This window comes from Terrapene carolina, unplaced genomic scaffold, assembly GCF_002925995.2.
Source record: "Terrapene carolina triunguis isolate 2854851 unplaced genomic scaffold, T_m_triunguis-2.0 Scaffold62, whole genome shotgun sequence".
Classification (NCBI taxonomy): Eukaryota; Metazoa; Chordata; order Testudines; family Emydidae; genus Terrapene; species Terrapene triunguis.
This window is the reverse complement of record NW_020664413.1, coordinates 12,993,586-13,009,805: the sequence shown is the minus strand read 5'-3', so window position 1 is coordinate 13,009,805 and position 16,220 is coordinate 12,993,586. Positions and strand designations below refer to the sequence as shown.

Genomic DNA, 16,220 nt, shown 5'->3' with positions numbered 1-16,220 from the left:
ATAACAGTCTCTCATGAGAAAGGTCCCTGAAAAGGAATGGGGAGAGAGGAAACTGAAGTGGAGAAAGTAACCCTTGGAAATTATCTCCAAGACTCATTTGTCAGAAGTGATGTTTTCCCAATTGTGGAGAAAGAGCTAGGCGACACCCCAAGGGATGTGGAAAGTCTGTGTGTTGCAGCCGTTGTTGTAAGGAGTGGTTGCTTGGGGCCTCAACCAAGGCGTCAAAACTGGTGTTTTGAGGTCAAGGGCTGAGATGTTGAAAATTAGGAGACTGACGGTTTCTGCTTTTGCATCTTAAGTCTCTTTCATTGTGGCTCGTAGTATCGCTGTGTTGGGAGGAACTGGCGTGGTCGAGATCTGTAAGATGGTTGCGAACTAAGTTTTCTTTTCTGCCCCGGCGTGTAGATTCCTAGAGAGCACAGTGTGGCTCTGGAATCCTTTAGAGTGTGAAGTGATGCATCAGTCTTCGGAGCCCTGGTACTGAATAGCGGGGACTACTGTCTTCACAATAATAAGGTCCCTAGAAAAGCGAAATTCCTGCGGTACCATCATTGTGATCAGTACCATCAGAGGTTGTCAGTGCTGATTTGTCAGTACCGACAATCTTTTATGGGACGCATGGTCTGAAGAGAGTTGCTTTGAGCCGGTCGGTGCTGAGGACTTCTCCGTCAGTATCAGTAAGGTCTCTGCTCTCATCTTTAGCAGCAGTGCCGCTTCTTCAGAGCCTGTGCCCTTCAGATCTTTAGGCACTGAGGCGGAACTTGTCTTCTTAATACAGTGTTTTGGAGCTGCCGGTGCCGAGGTGACCAATTGCGCCAGGGATCTCCTCTGGCTGGTCAGGAGGTCAGTTTGAGGGCTTGCAGCTCTCTTTTTGGAGGCTTTGTGAGGGGAGTCGAAAAGTTTTCTATCAGCTCTGCCTCCCTACAAGTTGAAGGCTCCAGGGGATGATCTCCGCCATGGAGAGGATTCAGGACCGGAGTTGGACGCTGGTTTAAAAGCACCCTCTATGAGGAGGAGTTTCAACTTTAACTCCAGGTTCATTCGGGATCTAACCTTCAATTGCTGGCAGAAGGTGCACTTCCGCGGGATGTGAGCCTCTCTGAGGCACCAGATGCAGCAGGAGTGTCTGTCCGTAACCGGTATTGCCTCCCTACAGGAGAGGCATAGTTTAAACCAGAAGAGCTGGGCAAAAAAAAGTGAGGAGAGAACAGGGAGAAAGAAAACCATTTTTTCGGGGGGGAGGGGGAGATGGAGGGGACTTAAAAGAGAAGCTCTAGAAATGCTACAAAAATAAATGGAAACTCTATAAGAAGCTATAAAACTAAACACTATCAATTATAATGAAAATGAGGTAAGCAAACTGGATTGCTACTCGCTCCATCTCAAGCCAAGGGCGGTTGAGAAGGAACTAATAAATAAATAAATAAAATAAATAAATAAACTAAGTGTGGTTTGCCCATGCAAAGCTAGACAGCTTCGAGGCACAGCGAGCGCATGTGCGTGACAAATGGACACTGCTACCTAAAATCTTCAATCAGCGGCGCAGGGGCACAGATACACCTAGACTGGAGTACCCATAGGGACACTACTCGAAGAGTCTGAAAATTCCCACACTTGCTCAGCAGCAGGGCATGGAGGAGTTGAAGGTGGGGAGACCGGCCTGCCAAGCCATCTTCAGGGGCAATGACCCTTTACCATGCCCAATATCGATCAATGCCTACAGTGGCAGTGAAGATTGGCCGTTGTTCTGTACCCACTAAACTATTATTTGAACAATAAGCCATTTTTGTCTCTCTCCCCAGACAATTTCAGTTCTCACAGCCAGAAGGGACTATTGTGATCCTCTGGTCTTCCCTCCTGCATATCGCAGACCACAGATCATCACCCACCCATTCCTTAATAGGTCCATAACCTCTGGCTGAGTTACCGAAGTCCTCAAATCATGTTTTGAAGACTTCAAGTTACAGAGAATCCATCATTTACTCCAGTTTAAACCATACTCTCACAGAACCCTCCATGTTTGCTTTTTTCCATTAGACATCTGATGGGTAGGAGGCAGCCCCATGGGGACCTAAGGAGAAAGAATGAGCTCTCTCAGGGCCTTATTCTACTCACAATGGCTTCAATGGCAACACTACCTCTGTCTTCAATGCAGCAGGACTGAGACCTCACAGCCTTCTCTCACACAGCAGTTGCAGATGCTGTATTGTCAACAACCAATGATAGTCATCGGACTCGACATCTTTTTTTCTGGATAAGTAAATGGCTGAACTTTTGTTTTCTGAAGTGGAATCAAACAGGAGAGCAGTGGGGGCTTGCCTAGTCTTAGAGGCCAGGGGTCAATTCGTAATAGATGAAGGAAGGAATACAAGAGATATCAACAAGGCTCTTCTTCCCTCACTCCCCCACAAAATCCCTTTGATTTTCTCAGCTGTCATCAATTAAACAATTTGTGGAGTAGCAGAAGGGGAGGAAGAAGAACAACTTTGAACAATTGTTGACATTTTTGGAGTTAGCTGGGGTTGTTGCTGCAGCAATTAAGTGTCATTAAAGAGTCTGTCAGCCTTCCAGAACAAACAGGCATAATTACTGCCATCTTCATGAGTAAAAAATATGCTGCTCTGAAATATTTCCATAATCTCAATAAGTGCCTCAAAATCAAATGATCTCAATGGGCTTGCTAACGGAAAATCGACCAAAGCAAATAACCAACTTCACTACTGTTTATGCCATGCAGAATTTGTCCATTCTATTCAAAAACAACTGCCCAAACAATTAGAGACAATTCACTGCAAATTTTAAAGTACTGAAACATCTATTTCCTCCAGGACAGTGGCTAATAATAAATTCTCCATTTTTACAGAAGAGCTTCATACTGAACTGAATTCCACTGTATCCATGTTCTCTATACATAGGTTTCATCATATTAATATCTGGAAGTCCTTGTATGGCTATTTATCCCAATAACAAAGGAACAGCATGAAGAGTCTAACTCTCAATATGTGACTTCTGGTCTAGTGTCTTCCCTGATACTGTCATGCTTGAGATTTCAAATGAAATAAAGAATATAATTATAAAAATCCTAATGTCACACATGATTCTTAGTGCTTAAGAATAGGGAATCTCAGTGGGTTCATCCACTAGGACCAGTTGACATGGTGTCATTAGCTAGGCTAAGACTCACAAGTGTTATAACATTATTTGGGGGAATCAAGAATACTTTTTTAGGTGAAAGGAATAAAGCAAAGAAAGTAAAATAAAAAAACCAAAGACATCCAAATGGCAATAATTACATTACATTTACAAAGGAACAAGCAACTTCAAAACCTATTCGGGACCATCCTCCAGTGCACAAGACTGCCTATGGTCTCTTCAGTTTCAGCTTTGCTACTGCTGCCACTGAAGAACAGCCTTAAAGGGACTGGAGAAATGTGCATGAGAGCAGTCCATTGCGGGCCAGACCCCACTGCCATGGACACCAAAGGCCAAACTCCCAACTTCAGTGGTGTTGAATCAGGCTATGAATCCCTATGACTGATCCATATTGTAATACCAGAATCTAACTCAAATGCTGCAACCTGTCTGGAGTGAGAGACGTGCTGGTATAGACGCAGTTCTGGTCTATTCACTAAAATTTTAGTTACAGGCTCTTATTAGGGAGGAGTACAAAACAGAAATGATGAGACTTGTCAGGTGTTTAATTAGTTTACATCTCATCACACCAATTTTTTTTAAGCATCCAGGCTTGTCTGAAATAATTCCAAGCTTCTGCCAAAGAAAACGAGAAGGGACAGTCTAACCTTCATTCGATTCTGTTTAATTCCTTCTACAATCTGTTCCATCTGCCGCAGAAACTGCTCACGAGCACCAGAAGAGGCCATTGCTCTGGAAGAAAAATGGATACTGATTGAGAGGGGAGGGAGTTGGACAAAAAAAGAATTTCCTCTAAAATTTTTATCTATCCTGCATGTAGAACTTTCAAAATAGACCTAAGCAATATGAATATTTGGGCTTAAAAACTACAACTGTTCTTTCTGCAGAGTGTAAAGGGATAAAAAGCAGATTCAGACAATCCAAGATAAAAGATAAAGGGACAGATCATCAGCTGGTGTAAACTGTCAGAGGTCCACTGGGATATATCACCAACTCTATTAGATCACCCAGTTCATCTCCCTGCCTTGTGCAGGATTGTTCCCTTTGCTAGTGTTTTGTGCAGTGATAATAGCTATTGATGGACCAAAAGCATGGTTTCAAAAAGAGTAGCTTATGTGAAAAGCAGGAATAGATTAGAGGACTGGCATGTCAGTAAGAACTTTAAGCAGAGTTTTGTTTTAGTGGTTATAATTTACATTTTTGATTTAATAATTATTTTGGTGTAAAGTACAACAAATGTTATTCTATTCCATGCTTAACTATAAAACTGTGGTAATTTTAAAGATAAAGTGGTTATCTAAGTATAAACTGCCCAAGTGAACCGTCAAGAGTATAACTTCCCATTGACTAGAGAGTACTACAACGGAGATCTCATCACTGAACACAGCAGATCTCTGTATTGTAGTGGAATGTAGCCAATATATTTAGTTAGTTTGTTACAATTAACAAATTAAAAATGTTTCTGTTATAGTTGGGGTGGTTGCTTGTCATGGAAAGAAAATGGTCAGTGTCGATACAAGGCTTTATCAGGATAACAAAAGCAAATGGTACAAATTCATAGGAAATTTTAAAAAGTCATGATTGCATTATGATGAGCAAAATCTGTCATGCACTAAAATATCAAGCTATTTAATAACAGAATAATAGTTCAGAACTATTTAACATCCTAGTTTCTCTCCCATTCTTCACTTTACTGGACAAAGATAGAAGTACACTTGTAAAAATTCACGTTGGAGTATTGCTCAACAGGCTGTAAAGGCCAAGGGTGAAACCCTGGCCACACTGAAGTCAATGGCCAAGATTTCACTCCGAGACTTCTGTGCTCCAACCATCACTTTTTAAAAAGAGGTTTATCATAGCAACTCTGGGCTATGACAAACATATGCCTAAGTTATAGTTAAGAAACGTGTGGAGTCTGTAGTTATTTTCATATAACACAAGCCCAACTTGACAAATATGTCAAACAAGGTTTTTAAAAGTGCCAGTAAGTTAGAAGTATGAAAAAAGTTATGAGTAATTTTAGCATAATTTAACACAATACAATACCAAGAGCAAAGTATTAACATGTACATTCCACATGTGTTCTTAAGTAATTATATTACTTCATTTGTGCCAAGCTATAGCATGTGGCTATCAAAAATTACAAAACGTACTGGATCTTAATCAGAACTGGCCATTAAATTTCAGAAAGTATAACGTTTAAATAAGAATCAAAGTTTTGCAAGAATTTTTGAACAATTTCCACCCCGATTTTGCCAACCAACTATAGCTGTATGAGTAGATACCAAGAGCTAATGACTCAAGTTACTTACTGCTGGAAATTATCATGAATTGAGTTCAGCAAGTTAACCTGGTGAAGACAAAAACACATAGTTGAAAATGTACATCCTCCTCTCCAACACCAAATAGATTTTCAGTTACTTTAAAATGTGATTCAGCTCAGAAAAAAAGTCAACTGCATAAAAATACCATCTTCTTGTTTTGCAGAGCATTACACGAGGCTGTCTGCATGTACTGAGAGAGTTACAATCAGCTTACGTTAGCAACAAAAACAGTTTTACTGCTTTTCACTCCTGTTAACCAGTGCAGGGTTAAGTGCCTGTTTATTTAGAAAAATCTGCACTGGTGGAGAAGCTGCACCAATGTAAAGCAGAGCTTACATCATAAATGCAGCACATCTATGTTACAGCTTAACTATATTGATATAACGACACTAGTGAAAATTCTGCTATATAGGCAGACTTCCCAAACCAAACCACAAATGTCAATGAGGGTTGAATGTATAATACAATTAAGGTGAACAGGTGTAGTAAGGAGCACCATGTGGCCTGCAGAACTTATATCACTGAAAATAATGGGATACATGACAGGACCCTGCTTGACTCATGGAGGCCAAACAGTGTTTGCAGGCTTTGAAGTGGAACAAACATCTTTAGTAGTAAACTAGGCACATTCAACAAGCAAACCATTAAATATGGGATTCCACAATGCAGTTTTCAGAGCAGACCACACTTTTCCAAAGGGCCTGAATGAAAACACTGAATTCAAAAGATCTGTTAAAAAATTTGTTTCCTTGTGGAAAAAACTTCACTTGGACATGCAAACCAGGCAACTGGTTGGCACAAATGACACTTTAGACACATTAATTTTCAATCAGAGTTAGGCATCCATGATTTGTGCCTTTGAAAACTTCCTCCGTAATTACTTGCTTTATTAATACACATTTAAAGGCCCTTTTCAAGCTTGTACCTATCAGCATATGGAACGACTCTTTCATACAAAATGAAAACTGAGACTTGTTGGGAATCTTATTATTCTCTCCAACACATTTAGAGAAAAAAAAAATCAGAGGAATGGTTGATGGGATGCTTTATCATAGCTTTGAATAGTTCAAATTAGTCTCCAGTGGACACGTAGTGAGGTTTTCCGAGGTACGATTTTGCCTTTTGACGAAGAATGTTTGAAAATGTGCCACCTGGACTGCAAGAATCCAATTCTGCAAATAATACTATACTTAGTGTTTACTAATGTGCATATTCCCAATGGTACAGCGATAAGCACACTGCATGTTAGAGTTTGCCGAATCAAGCGCCAACCCTAACAGATTTAAATCAATGATTTCAAAGAGTATTATTAGCATGCAGAAATCCGGTTCTTACTACTTAGAGGTTAAGAATACTACTAGAGGTCAGAAATTTTTTGACAAAATTTTTGTTTTGACCAACGGATGTTTTCTGACCAAAAAACCCCAAAACAAAACAAAAAAACCCCCCAAAACAAACACACCAAACACAAAAACAACAACAACTTTCTGCAAGAATATGCCAGTTTCAACAAAACTTTTGTTGGGAAAGGTGTCTCAGGTCCAGGATAGAATTTCTGGTCAAAACCAGACCAAGAGACCACCTAAAACAGCAAATAGACTGGTGGTTAGGGCAGTCACCTGGGATGTGGGAGATGCCGGTTCAAATCTCTCACATGAATGCCTTAATAACCAGGCTAGAGAGAGAGAGAGAGAGAGAGAGAGAGAGATTCTGTGTGTGTGTGTCTCATTTTTTTGTTCAAAAACTTCAAAATGTCTCATTTTTCTCCTAGTGTAGAACAGGAGAAAAAAAGCCATTTCCCACCCAATTCTACTTCATTTTCATTGTGTAAATTTTCTCCCTCTCTGATACGATAACTAAAATAGTATATTCTATCCAACTTTGGAAAAAAGCTAAAAAGTCCACCTCTGCTTATTTCTGTCAATATTAACGAACAGGACATCCTTAAGGATGGGCGATGTTGTTGCATAACTTACATTAATGTATCCTGCAAAATATCTAGCAAATGAAAAAGCAGGATTTTGTGACCATGTCAGAAAGCTATAGGGTAACATTTCATATCTACAAAGTCAGTGGAAAAATATGACAATTTGAAAGTGGGTTCCCAACAGTCACAGCATTTTAAAAAGTAATGCTATGCAAATTTTGTAAAAATCAACTGTATGAGCATAGATACCTTTGATGTCACAATTCCACCCTTAGCAATGAGTTATTCCATTACTATTCTGAAATCACTCTATACACAGAATACTTCAAGGTTTTTTGTTTTATTTTTTGTAATAAGAAATACCTTCCAAAGAATCTTAAGAAAACCAAGACCCAAAAGGGTAAAGGGACATTTGGTTTATATCGGGGTGGCCAACCTGTGGCTCCGGAGCCGCATGCGGCTCTTTGGAAGTCAATATGTGTCTCCTTGCATAGGTGCCAACTCTGGGGCTGGAGCTACAGACGTAAACTTTTCAATGTGCCAGGGGTGCTCACTGCTCAACCCCCGGCTCTGCCCCAGGTCCTGACCCCACTCCACCCCTTCTCCCAAGGCTCCTGCTCCTTCCCTCGAGCCTGCCGTGCCCTCACTCTTCCCCCTTCCCCCCCCAGAGCCTCCTGCACACAGTGAAACAGCTGATTGTGGTGGGCAGGAGGGGGAGGCACTGATGGCGGGGCTGCTCTTTGGCAATGTACATTGGTAAATTCTGGCTCCTTCTCAGGCTCAGGTTGGCCACCCCTGGTTTATATGATACTAATACAAAATATTTGTTCATTGAAGCCTTTTTTCTGAAGTAAAATCAACAAGAAAACTGAAACCATATTGTACATTCTTGACATCCAAAACCATGCAGACATCTCTTGAGATTAGCATAATCCATTGGAAACGCTTGATGTATGTTATGGCTGCCTTTTTAAATTGCATTCATAAGTATACAGTTAGGTAAAAATAAAACTCTTCTCACAGTTTGTACTTAAATAAGTATTGAGTTACTTTGGGCAAAACTACTCCAGGTTTCTTTTCAATATATTTACAAAAGAAAAGAGACTATTAGCCTTGATATACATTATTTAACAATCAAGCACTTCTGGTCTAAAATCTGTCACCTCTGTCTTTAATAGGTTCATTTCTATTTCAGAAGCAATCAGTGAAAAGAGATTAGTTTGTACGCCTGTACCCTCAGTAAATGTTATAAAAATCTGCAGTAAAGTCTAATCCACAGAAGACATTAAAGCAATATCATGAGTTCCATAGTTGCTACTTAATGTGCCATGCAAAATAAAGAATATGTGATCTGCAAATTGTCTGTTCATTTAGAATAGTGCACAACACAATAATCATTCAGGCAAATAAAATGGATCTAACGCAAACAGATAAAGCAAGGCATTTGGTAATATCTTTCTAGAATTTATTAGATAAATATTTATAGCCCAGCATTACGGTGTAATATTATTTCCCTCTCTCCCCCGACCCCCTTTACACAGATTAAATCTCTAACAGTTGGCACTAGTCTCATAATTCTCATATCATGGGATCTATGTTCAGATGTTTTGCCGATAAATTCCACATGTAACATATAAACACAGATTTAAGTGTAAACCGGAATATATACAGCTGACTCAATTCTTTGTCTAGTAAAATTCAGCATCAGATCTCACCAGGAGATAATTTTTAAAAGCTTTTGAGGAAGACAAAACCGTAGTGACAATTTTATCAGACCAAGAGATAAGCTATATCTATGCTGCAGTGATAATTTTGTCTTGCTGATCTTATATAAATGACATATTGAATACATTTGAGAAAAACTGAAAAATATTGAATGATAAATGCACTGTAGATATCCTCCATAAAATGACATTCCTAGTTCATGTCCTAATCATCAATACAGGTAAGTTAGAAAACAGCAGGATGTCCTATTTTGATGATTATTGGCCTAATTAAAAAAAAAATACATTCTCAGCTGTATTGCTTGGTTCAGCACAGTATTTAGGCATACTTCCTTATGTGCTTTGCTGAACTGGAACTTCACAGAAGTTATCCCAATGTCAGAATCTAAGCTACATTTGCATTACAATAGAACACTCTCCATAGTGCCATGGGCAGGGCATACCTCAGTACTGCAGCCATCTCTTAAACAAAGGTAAATGTGTAGAGTCTTAATTCATTATAGCACCATCAGAAGGTCGTTTTGGTGGCTTTCCCCACACTGACAAACAAAGAACTTCAGTAAATCTGTGTAAAGCCCAGTCTTGCAGGATTGCCAGTTCAAGGAAGTGTTGATAATGCTGAATGAACTTTGCATATAGCAAAATCCTGGCCCTACTGAAGTCAATTAGTTTTGCTATTGACTTCAACAGAATGATGATTTCACTTCTGAACTTTGGATGCTTATCAGAAACCAAATTTCCAAACCTTTAGACACTTGTCCATTACTAACTGATAACTCATTCTTTCCTACTGAGTAATTTTCCAGGGCTGTCATGGGCAGGTCTTAGGTCACTGTACACTAACTAAAGGAACCATGAAAGGACGAAACAGGTCTTGCATTTTGGAACATGTTACATGCATAATATACACATATATCTGAGTTCTTGATATCTTCATATATCTGTTTTTTTCAGATGATTTTCATGGCAAGAGACTGCCAGACTCAACTGTTTCCTCAAAGGGAAATTGAATTCCTGATTCTCTCAGCTGATTCAAATACTCATATCTAGTATATTTGTCAGAATCTACTATTCAGGAAAAAGATGATGGATTTTTAGATTGCAGCTCTCTATGCCACCCCTACTCTTAGAGGGCAGAGACTGTGCTTACTTAATGGTACTGTATAGGTACCATCTAGTACTCAAAGCAATTAATGGCTGCCTTTGTAAAGGTGTTTAAACAATGTTCTGTTCTTGTTTCATTAAAATGCAATGAGAAGCATGCAGTGTCAGACTCTACTTTTACCAGCTAATGCAATTCTTGTTGTGCTATCATGTATTTTACTGAAGAAATGTATAATTTTCATCTCACCATAACATTATTAGAACGGTTTACAAAAACCCATGTGAACTGTTAAAACAATCTTTACTAATTAAGATGTTGTTCTATTTATCGATGTAGGATTCATGACACCAAAGCATCTTCTGTTACTTAAAAGTAACCAGTAAAGCATTGCTGATGTTTTACAAACTTTGAAATGCCAGTAAATCCTTTATTATGAAAAACAGTCATGTGGAGTGAAGATCTTTATCAGAAATGTATTTGCTGCTCCTGCTTATTCCTCCAGTCCTCACTGAAGTCTAGTCTATCCATAACATCACAGAAGGGTAAAATTCATTGTTGGCGTAAGTCCACTGGCTTCAATTGTGTGTTACCCCAGAGAGGAATTTGGCTCTAACTTCTGGATGGGGGAAGGAGGAGAAATAGGCAGTAGGAGCAGAAGAACTCTTTAATGAAGAGCCTGTTTTCATGATAAGTAAGGGCTTGGTCCTGCCCCCTTGAAGTCAATGAAGGTTCTGTCACTGAATTCAAGGGGAACAGAATCAGACCCTAAAAACCTGACCCTGCTGCCATTGATGTTCAGTTACCAAAGTAAATTAAGTCACTGGCTGTAGCATTGGGCCCTAAACTAATGCAGACACTGGATAGCTAACCCTCAGGCTAATCTGATTTTGTGAAGCCAAAATTTAAGTGGTGTGTTTTAGAATACTAATTTTATTCACCTTTTGAGCCTAAATTTAATAATTCAGATATCTATTTCTGGTGTTGGCCCTTCTGTTAAAACAAAACACACATACACAAGCAGAAATTTTCCTAAACAGAATTAAACCAAACAAACCAAACAAAGATTTCCACAAACATTCTGTAAACAGAGTTTTAGATCCAAGTCAATTTCTTCTCAGTTCTGACCTTTTGAGATAATTACCCGTACCTTGCATAGACAAGACCAAGTCCAGTGTCTATCACACAGAAACTCAGCAATATCCTATTTTCCTATCATGGGCTAAACATTTAAAAACACGTTCTTACCTCTTTTTCCAAATATACCTTCTTATCATCCAATGTATTATAGAGGGTAAAGAACTGCTTGGTTTCTTTGTGAGTTGCGGACACTAAAAACAAAAGAACAACAACAGAGCAATGAAAGAGCATACGAGGCACTGCCCCCTCCAATATGTTAGGGGGGATTTATTATTGTTTACATAACCTAATGTTAATAAAAATGTTTTCATGAAATTTTAAAATCCTCAGTGCAACAGTCTTTCTGCATTTCAGTATTCCCATACAGTGCTAACAACCCAAAGACTCTTGTATCATGGGATTTCATGAGAATCAGAGTGCAGAACTGAACAGTCTTTTTTATAATCTTCTCAAAAAAGAGGTGGGAGGAGTTTGAATTAATGCCAGTTCTGAAGGGGTACAGCATTCAGCCTGATTAGCTGTTTTAAGAAGACAAAGAACTTGTCTACATGGGGAAGTTAATGTGCAGTAAGTTAGGATGTGAATTTAAGACACTACCTACTCCACACTATTTCCCTGTATGCACTCTTACTGTGCATGAAGCAAACCCTCTGACCATTTAATGCACTTCACAGCTTAATTCCCCAAAGATTCCATCCACAACGATCATGCTCCAGCCCAGGTTTGAACATATTGTGTACTATAGAATGATATGCATTCTGAAAATTCAGGTTTTGGTCTCAAATTGTGCACCCAAAATTAGTGGATACTTCTGACCTTAACATCTCGTGCCTCAGCACCCATCCGTAAAATGTAAAATGGGGATAATACCCTTCTCATTTCACAAGGGCGTTGTGAAAATAAATTAATGAATATTTGTCAAGCTCTCAGATACTACAAAGATGAGCACCCTAGAAAATCCCATAAGGAAATTAATAGTCTCTGTCTATGGAGCAGGATTTGAATAGTGTGCAGCAATTAGGTCCTGAACAATGAAGCGAAAACAAAATATTGAATAGCTGCTAACTAAACGAGCATTGTCCATTCTGTGCATTGAATGAGGCTGGGTTGCTGTGCAAGTATGTGATCATGTAATTAAAGACTATTACACTGCATATGCACAAGGGAGCCAATTAAAATTGCACTGGCAACCTTAATTCCAGCATTTCCTAACTTTTGAGTTCTTGACAAAGCAACCTTAATGTTCTTTTAAAATAGTTTGTGTGCGTGTGTAACATTATATACTCTATGTATACGTCTGACTATGCACTGTTCACAGCTGTACATACAACACACACACACAAAGTACATATAGTATATACATACCAACAGATGCATAGTATGCGTTCCTCCTTTCCTGACATCATGATTACAGGAATAAATTTAGAAGCATATAAACAGAATGGTCAATTTGCATGCCCAATTTTATTATCTGGGGGCACACGCACTTCTAAAAATTTGGGCCATAATATCTGAATTACAGATTGGTAGGGAAGAAATTGAGAGAGAAGGCTCACACTCTTCTTCTGCCTAGATATCGCAGCACATTTGTAAAACCTGACAATTTTCTGTTTCAACTCCTCTAACCTGCAGCAATAAATGGGACATGAGATGTTTAAGAGAGCCAGCCTTATCTACGGATTTCTTGACATTGTTTGGGTCAGAACCACATACTTATAAAGAAAACACACACACGTCATACAAAAATGGTAAACCAACGTTAACTGTGATTAATAAAACATGAGTCAGATGTAGAGACTTTCCCTGTAAACGGTGGATTAAGGGCTTTCTAAACACTAATCATTGATCCAAGAGACTGAACCTACTGCAAACAAAAGAACAATTACTCCAGAGATCTCGTGCATCAAGTTTCAGCCTCAAGGGAATTTTTATAGCCAGTTTATAAAACCTTGAAAAGAGGGGTATACAATGTGAATGTCCAATGACCCTTAAATCGAGCAGAATTAGCAGGTGCAGTTGTCATGCACCATAAGCCTATAATGTGATAACGCTCCTTCCACTGGTTAGCCTTCAGGAGTACATTTCTGTTTGATATACGTACCCTGACCATAAAGTTCGATAAATCTCTTCTGATACTGAGTTAACTCCGCTCTGCTGGGTACCTCATCAATCTTGCGTTGTAAAATAGCTATCTCTCTATTTCTTCGGGCCTGAGTGAAAGGAAGGGAGAAAAAAAGGCCCAGCTCTCATTTTAAATGGATAAAAGATAGCAAGATTTAGAAATAACCTGGTAAATAAGCTAATAAAAAAATACCTGCACAAAGGAGAGTTAATATATCCGGTAAGTTTTATTAAGCCTCAAGATTTATTTCACAACATTAATTATAAAGGTACTTGCTTACACTTACAAATGTTGAAGAAATTTACAGAAATACATTTAAGCGCTTAGCTAACAAAACTTCAAAAATTCTGTCCTAGTAAGTCTGCCAAAAAACAAACAAACAAAAATCACTTTGTACTCACCAGTAATAGTCTGATCTTCTGAAGCTTATCTTTTTCAGTTTTGTATTGCTGGTCTATAATCTTATTAGGTTCCTAAAATTTGAGAAACCAAAGATAATCTCTGATTAACAGGCAAATCAACAGAATTTAAGCATTGTCTTAAAAAAAGAGAGGCTTTTGGTCAGCAATTATAAAAAAAATACAGATTGGATTCTTTATTTTGTTCACCTTTAAGGATATCCAAAATATTGCCAACATTTTTATATTATTTTAAGGCGAGTGGGTCAACGAAGCTGAATGAAAAACAAAATTTAAGTTCTGAATGTCATTTACACTACATAAATAATTGCATATTTTACTAGCTTTTAGGCCTTTGAGATATATATATATATATATATATATATATATATATATATATATATATATATATATATATTTTAGATTGCTAAGTAGCCTTTTCACTGAGAACAACACCTCCAAAGAGACAATCGCTAAGTACAGTAACATGCAGTTAACACATAAAAGTTGTAAATCAGATTATGTTCTCAGTTACCACAAGTGTAAAACTAGAGTAACTCCATTGACATCAATACATTTGTGATCAAGGACTTCTATGAGACTACTCATCTGTGTTAAGTGAAGCACATGCATTATTCTGTACAGGATGGGGGCCCCAAGTTATCACCATCTTCCTTTGATTCTCCCATTGTGTTGTCCTTAGGTTTCTGTTCATCTTTCAGCTTTGTAGGCCAGGGACTATCTAGGGCCTGTATGGTGCCAAGTGCACAAGTAGGCACTTAAGCAGTGATCACCACCATCACCACAATAATAGTGACCATGACACCAATAATCATAACAATAATGATAGCTACATCAATCATATGTAGGTGCAGTTCACCCGCTGAGACAGGGCCTGTACAAGATTCCCCCATGCCATGTTAGCCCTATATTATCCATGCATAAGAGCCCCTTTATTCTCCCTCCCTCGTCTCACTCCACCCTAGTGCTCACACAGCACCAGTTGCTGCAAACCACACACAAGGGTTTGTTCAGGCTTTGGGTGGGGGGCAGACAGGTGGAAGTTTTGTTCTTAAACTGTTTCAAATCCTAAAATGACTAGTTAAAAAGCATTTCTGTTCTGTTCATTTTTAATATCTTCTGCAATATTGAGGTACAGCACACGCACCAGGCATTTAAGATCATTCTGTTCTCATCTCCTTAAACCATTTACTTTAACTTCATTGAATAAGTGACGTTACAGAGAGAAATTTGGTGCAGGGCTGGTATTTGTTCTGCATTTCCCTGCTTTTGTGGATTTCCAAATCAGATCTTTCATGTGAAACTTTAACCTAGAAGTGTGAAGTTTCAATTCCTCTCCATGCATGTTGTGTTCCGGAGGTGGGGGATAAAGTTATGCGAGCTGCCACCCACTCGATTCTGGAAGAAGTGTATAAAGGCCGCTCTAGTCATCTCAAGGTATACAAAGTAACTAAACCTGAGCCTCCACTTTTCTCCACTATAACTCCCTGCCCTCCTATTAGCAAAGATTAGGGTGACCATATGTCCCAATTTTATAAGGACAGTCCTTATTTTGGGGTCTTTTTCTTATATAGGCTCCTATTATTTCCCACCCCCATCCCAATTTTTCACATTTGCTGTCTGGTCAGCCCAGCAAAGATGCATGGTAGCAAAGTTTCACAGTGACTGCTACTCGTTAAACTAATAAGTGTTTCACTGTAATCTCATGCTCCATTGTTTGTTGTATACACCTGTTTATTATTTTTTTACTTATATTTGCTCCTTGTGGTGGGACTATCTTTTTTCATTCTGCGTGTACAGCAGCTAGTTTGATTGGGGACACTAGGTACCTCAATATCTATCTATCTATCTATTTGCTTTTAACGTTTGCTAGTTAGCAAGAGTGCTGAGGCTATTCCTGAACCCTAGTAACCTGCATGACAGTCAATCTGTTATGCACGGTTAGTGGCTGTATGTTTCAAATTCCAATTGGTAGTGGATTTTTTTTTAATACAACACAGGTATAAAAAGGAAGAAAATTACCCAATGAATATTTTTAAATACTAATGAAAAATCAGCCTTTTGACATTTGCTGTTTACCTTTTCTTCCCCATTTTCCTCTGCTTCGGCTTTCAAACTCTCAATATTTTGCTGTAGGCGTGCCATCTCTTCCTTTAAAAGCAACAAAAACATAGTTACCTTCTCAAGAAAAGAAAAAAAAAGCCCAAATCTGCATTTTAATAACTTCTGCATTAGATAGTACTCCATGATGTACATGTATTGGGAACATTAAATAGCATTCTGCGCTAAAGGGAGAAGGAGGCGAATGT

General features: G+C 38.6%; 1 protein-coding gene across 1 annotated transcript in view; it reads right to left on the bottom strand.

The window, feature by feature from the left end:
• CCDC93 (coiled-coil domain containing 93) overlaps positions 1-16,220 on the bottom strand; it is a 108,439-nt gene that overhangs the window by 12,491 nt on the left and 79,728 nt on the right. Inside the window, exons 16-21 of the mRNA XM_024224507.3 lie at positions 15,991-16,062; positions 13,894-13,965; positions 13,472-13,580; positions 11,479-11,561; positions 5,466-5,503; positions 3,801-3,885 (exon numbers count right to left, since the gene is read on the bottom strand). Of these exons, the coding sequence (XP_024080275.1) occupies positions 3,801-3,885; positions 5,466-5,503; positions 11,479-11,561; positions 13,472-13,580; positions 13,894-13,965; positions 15,991-16,062 (459 nt within the window). The remainder of the gene's footprint in view (positions 1-3,800; positions 3,886-5,465; positions 5,504-11,478; positions 11,562-13,471; positions 13,581-13,893; positions 13,966-15,990; positions 16,063-16,220) is intronic.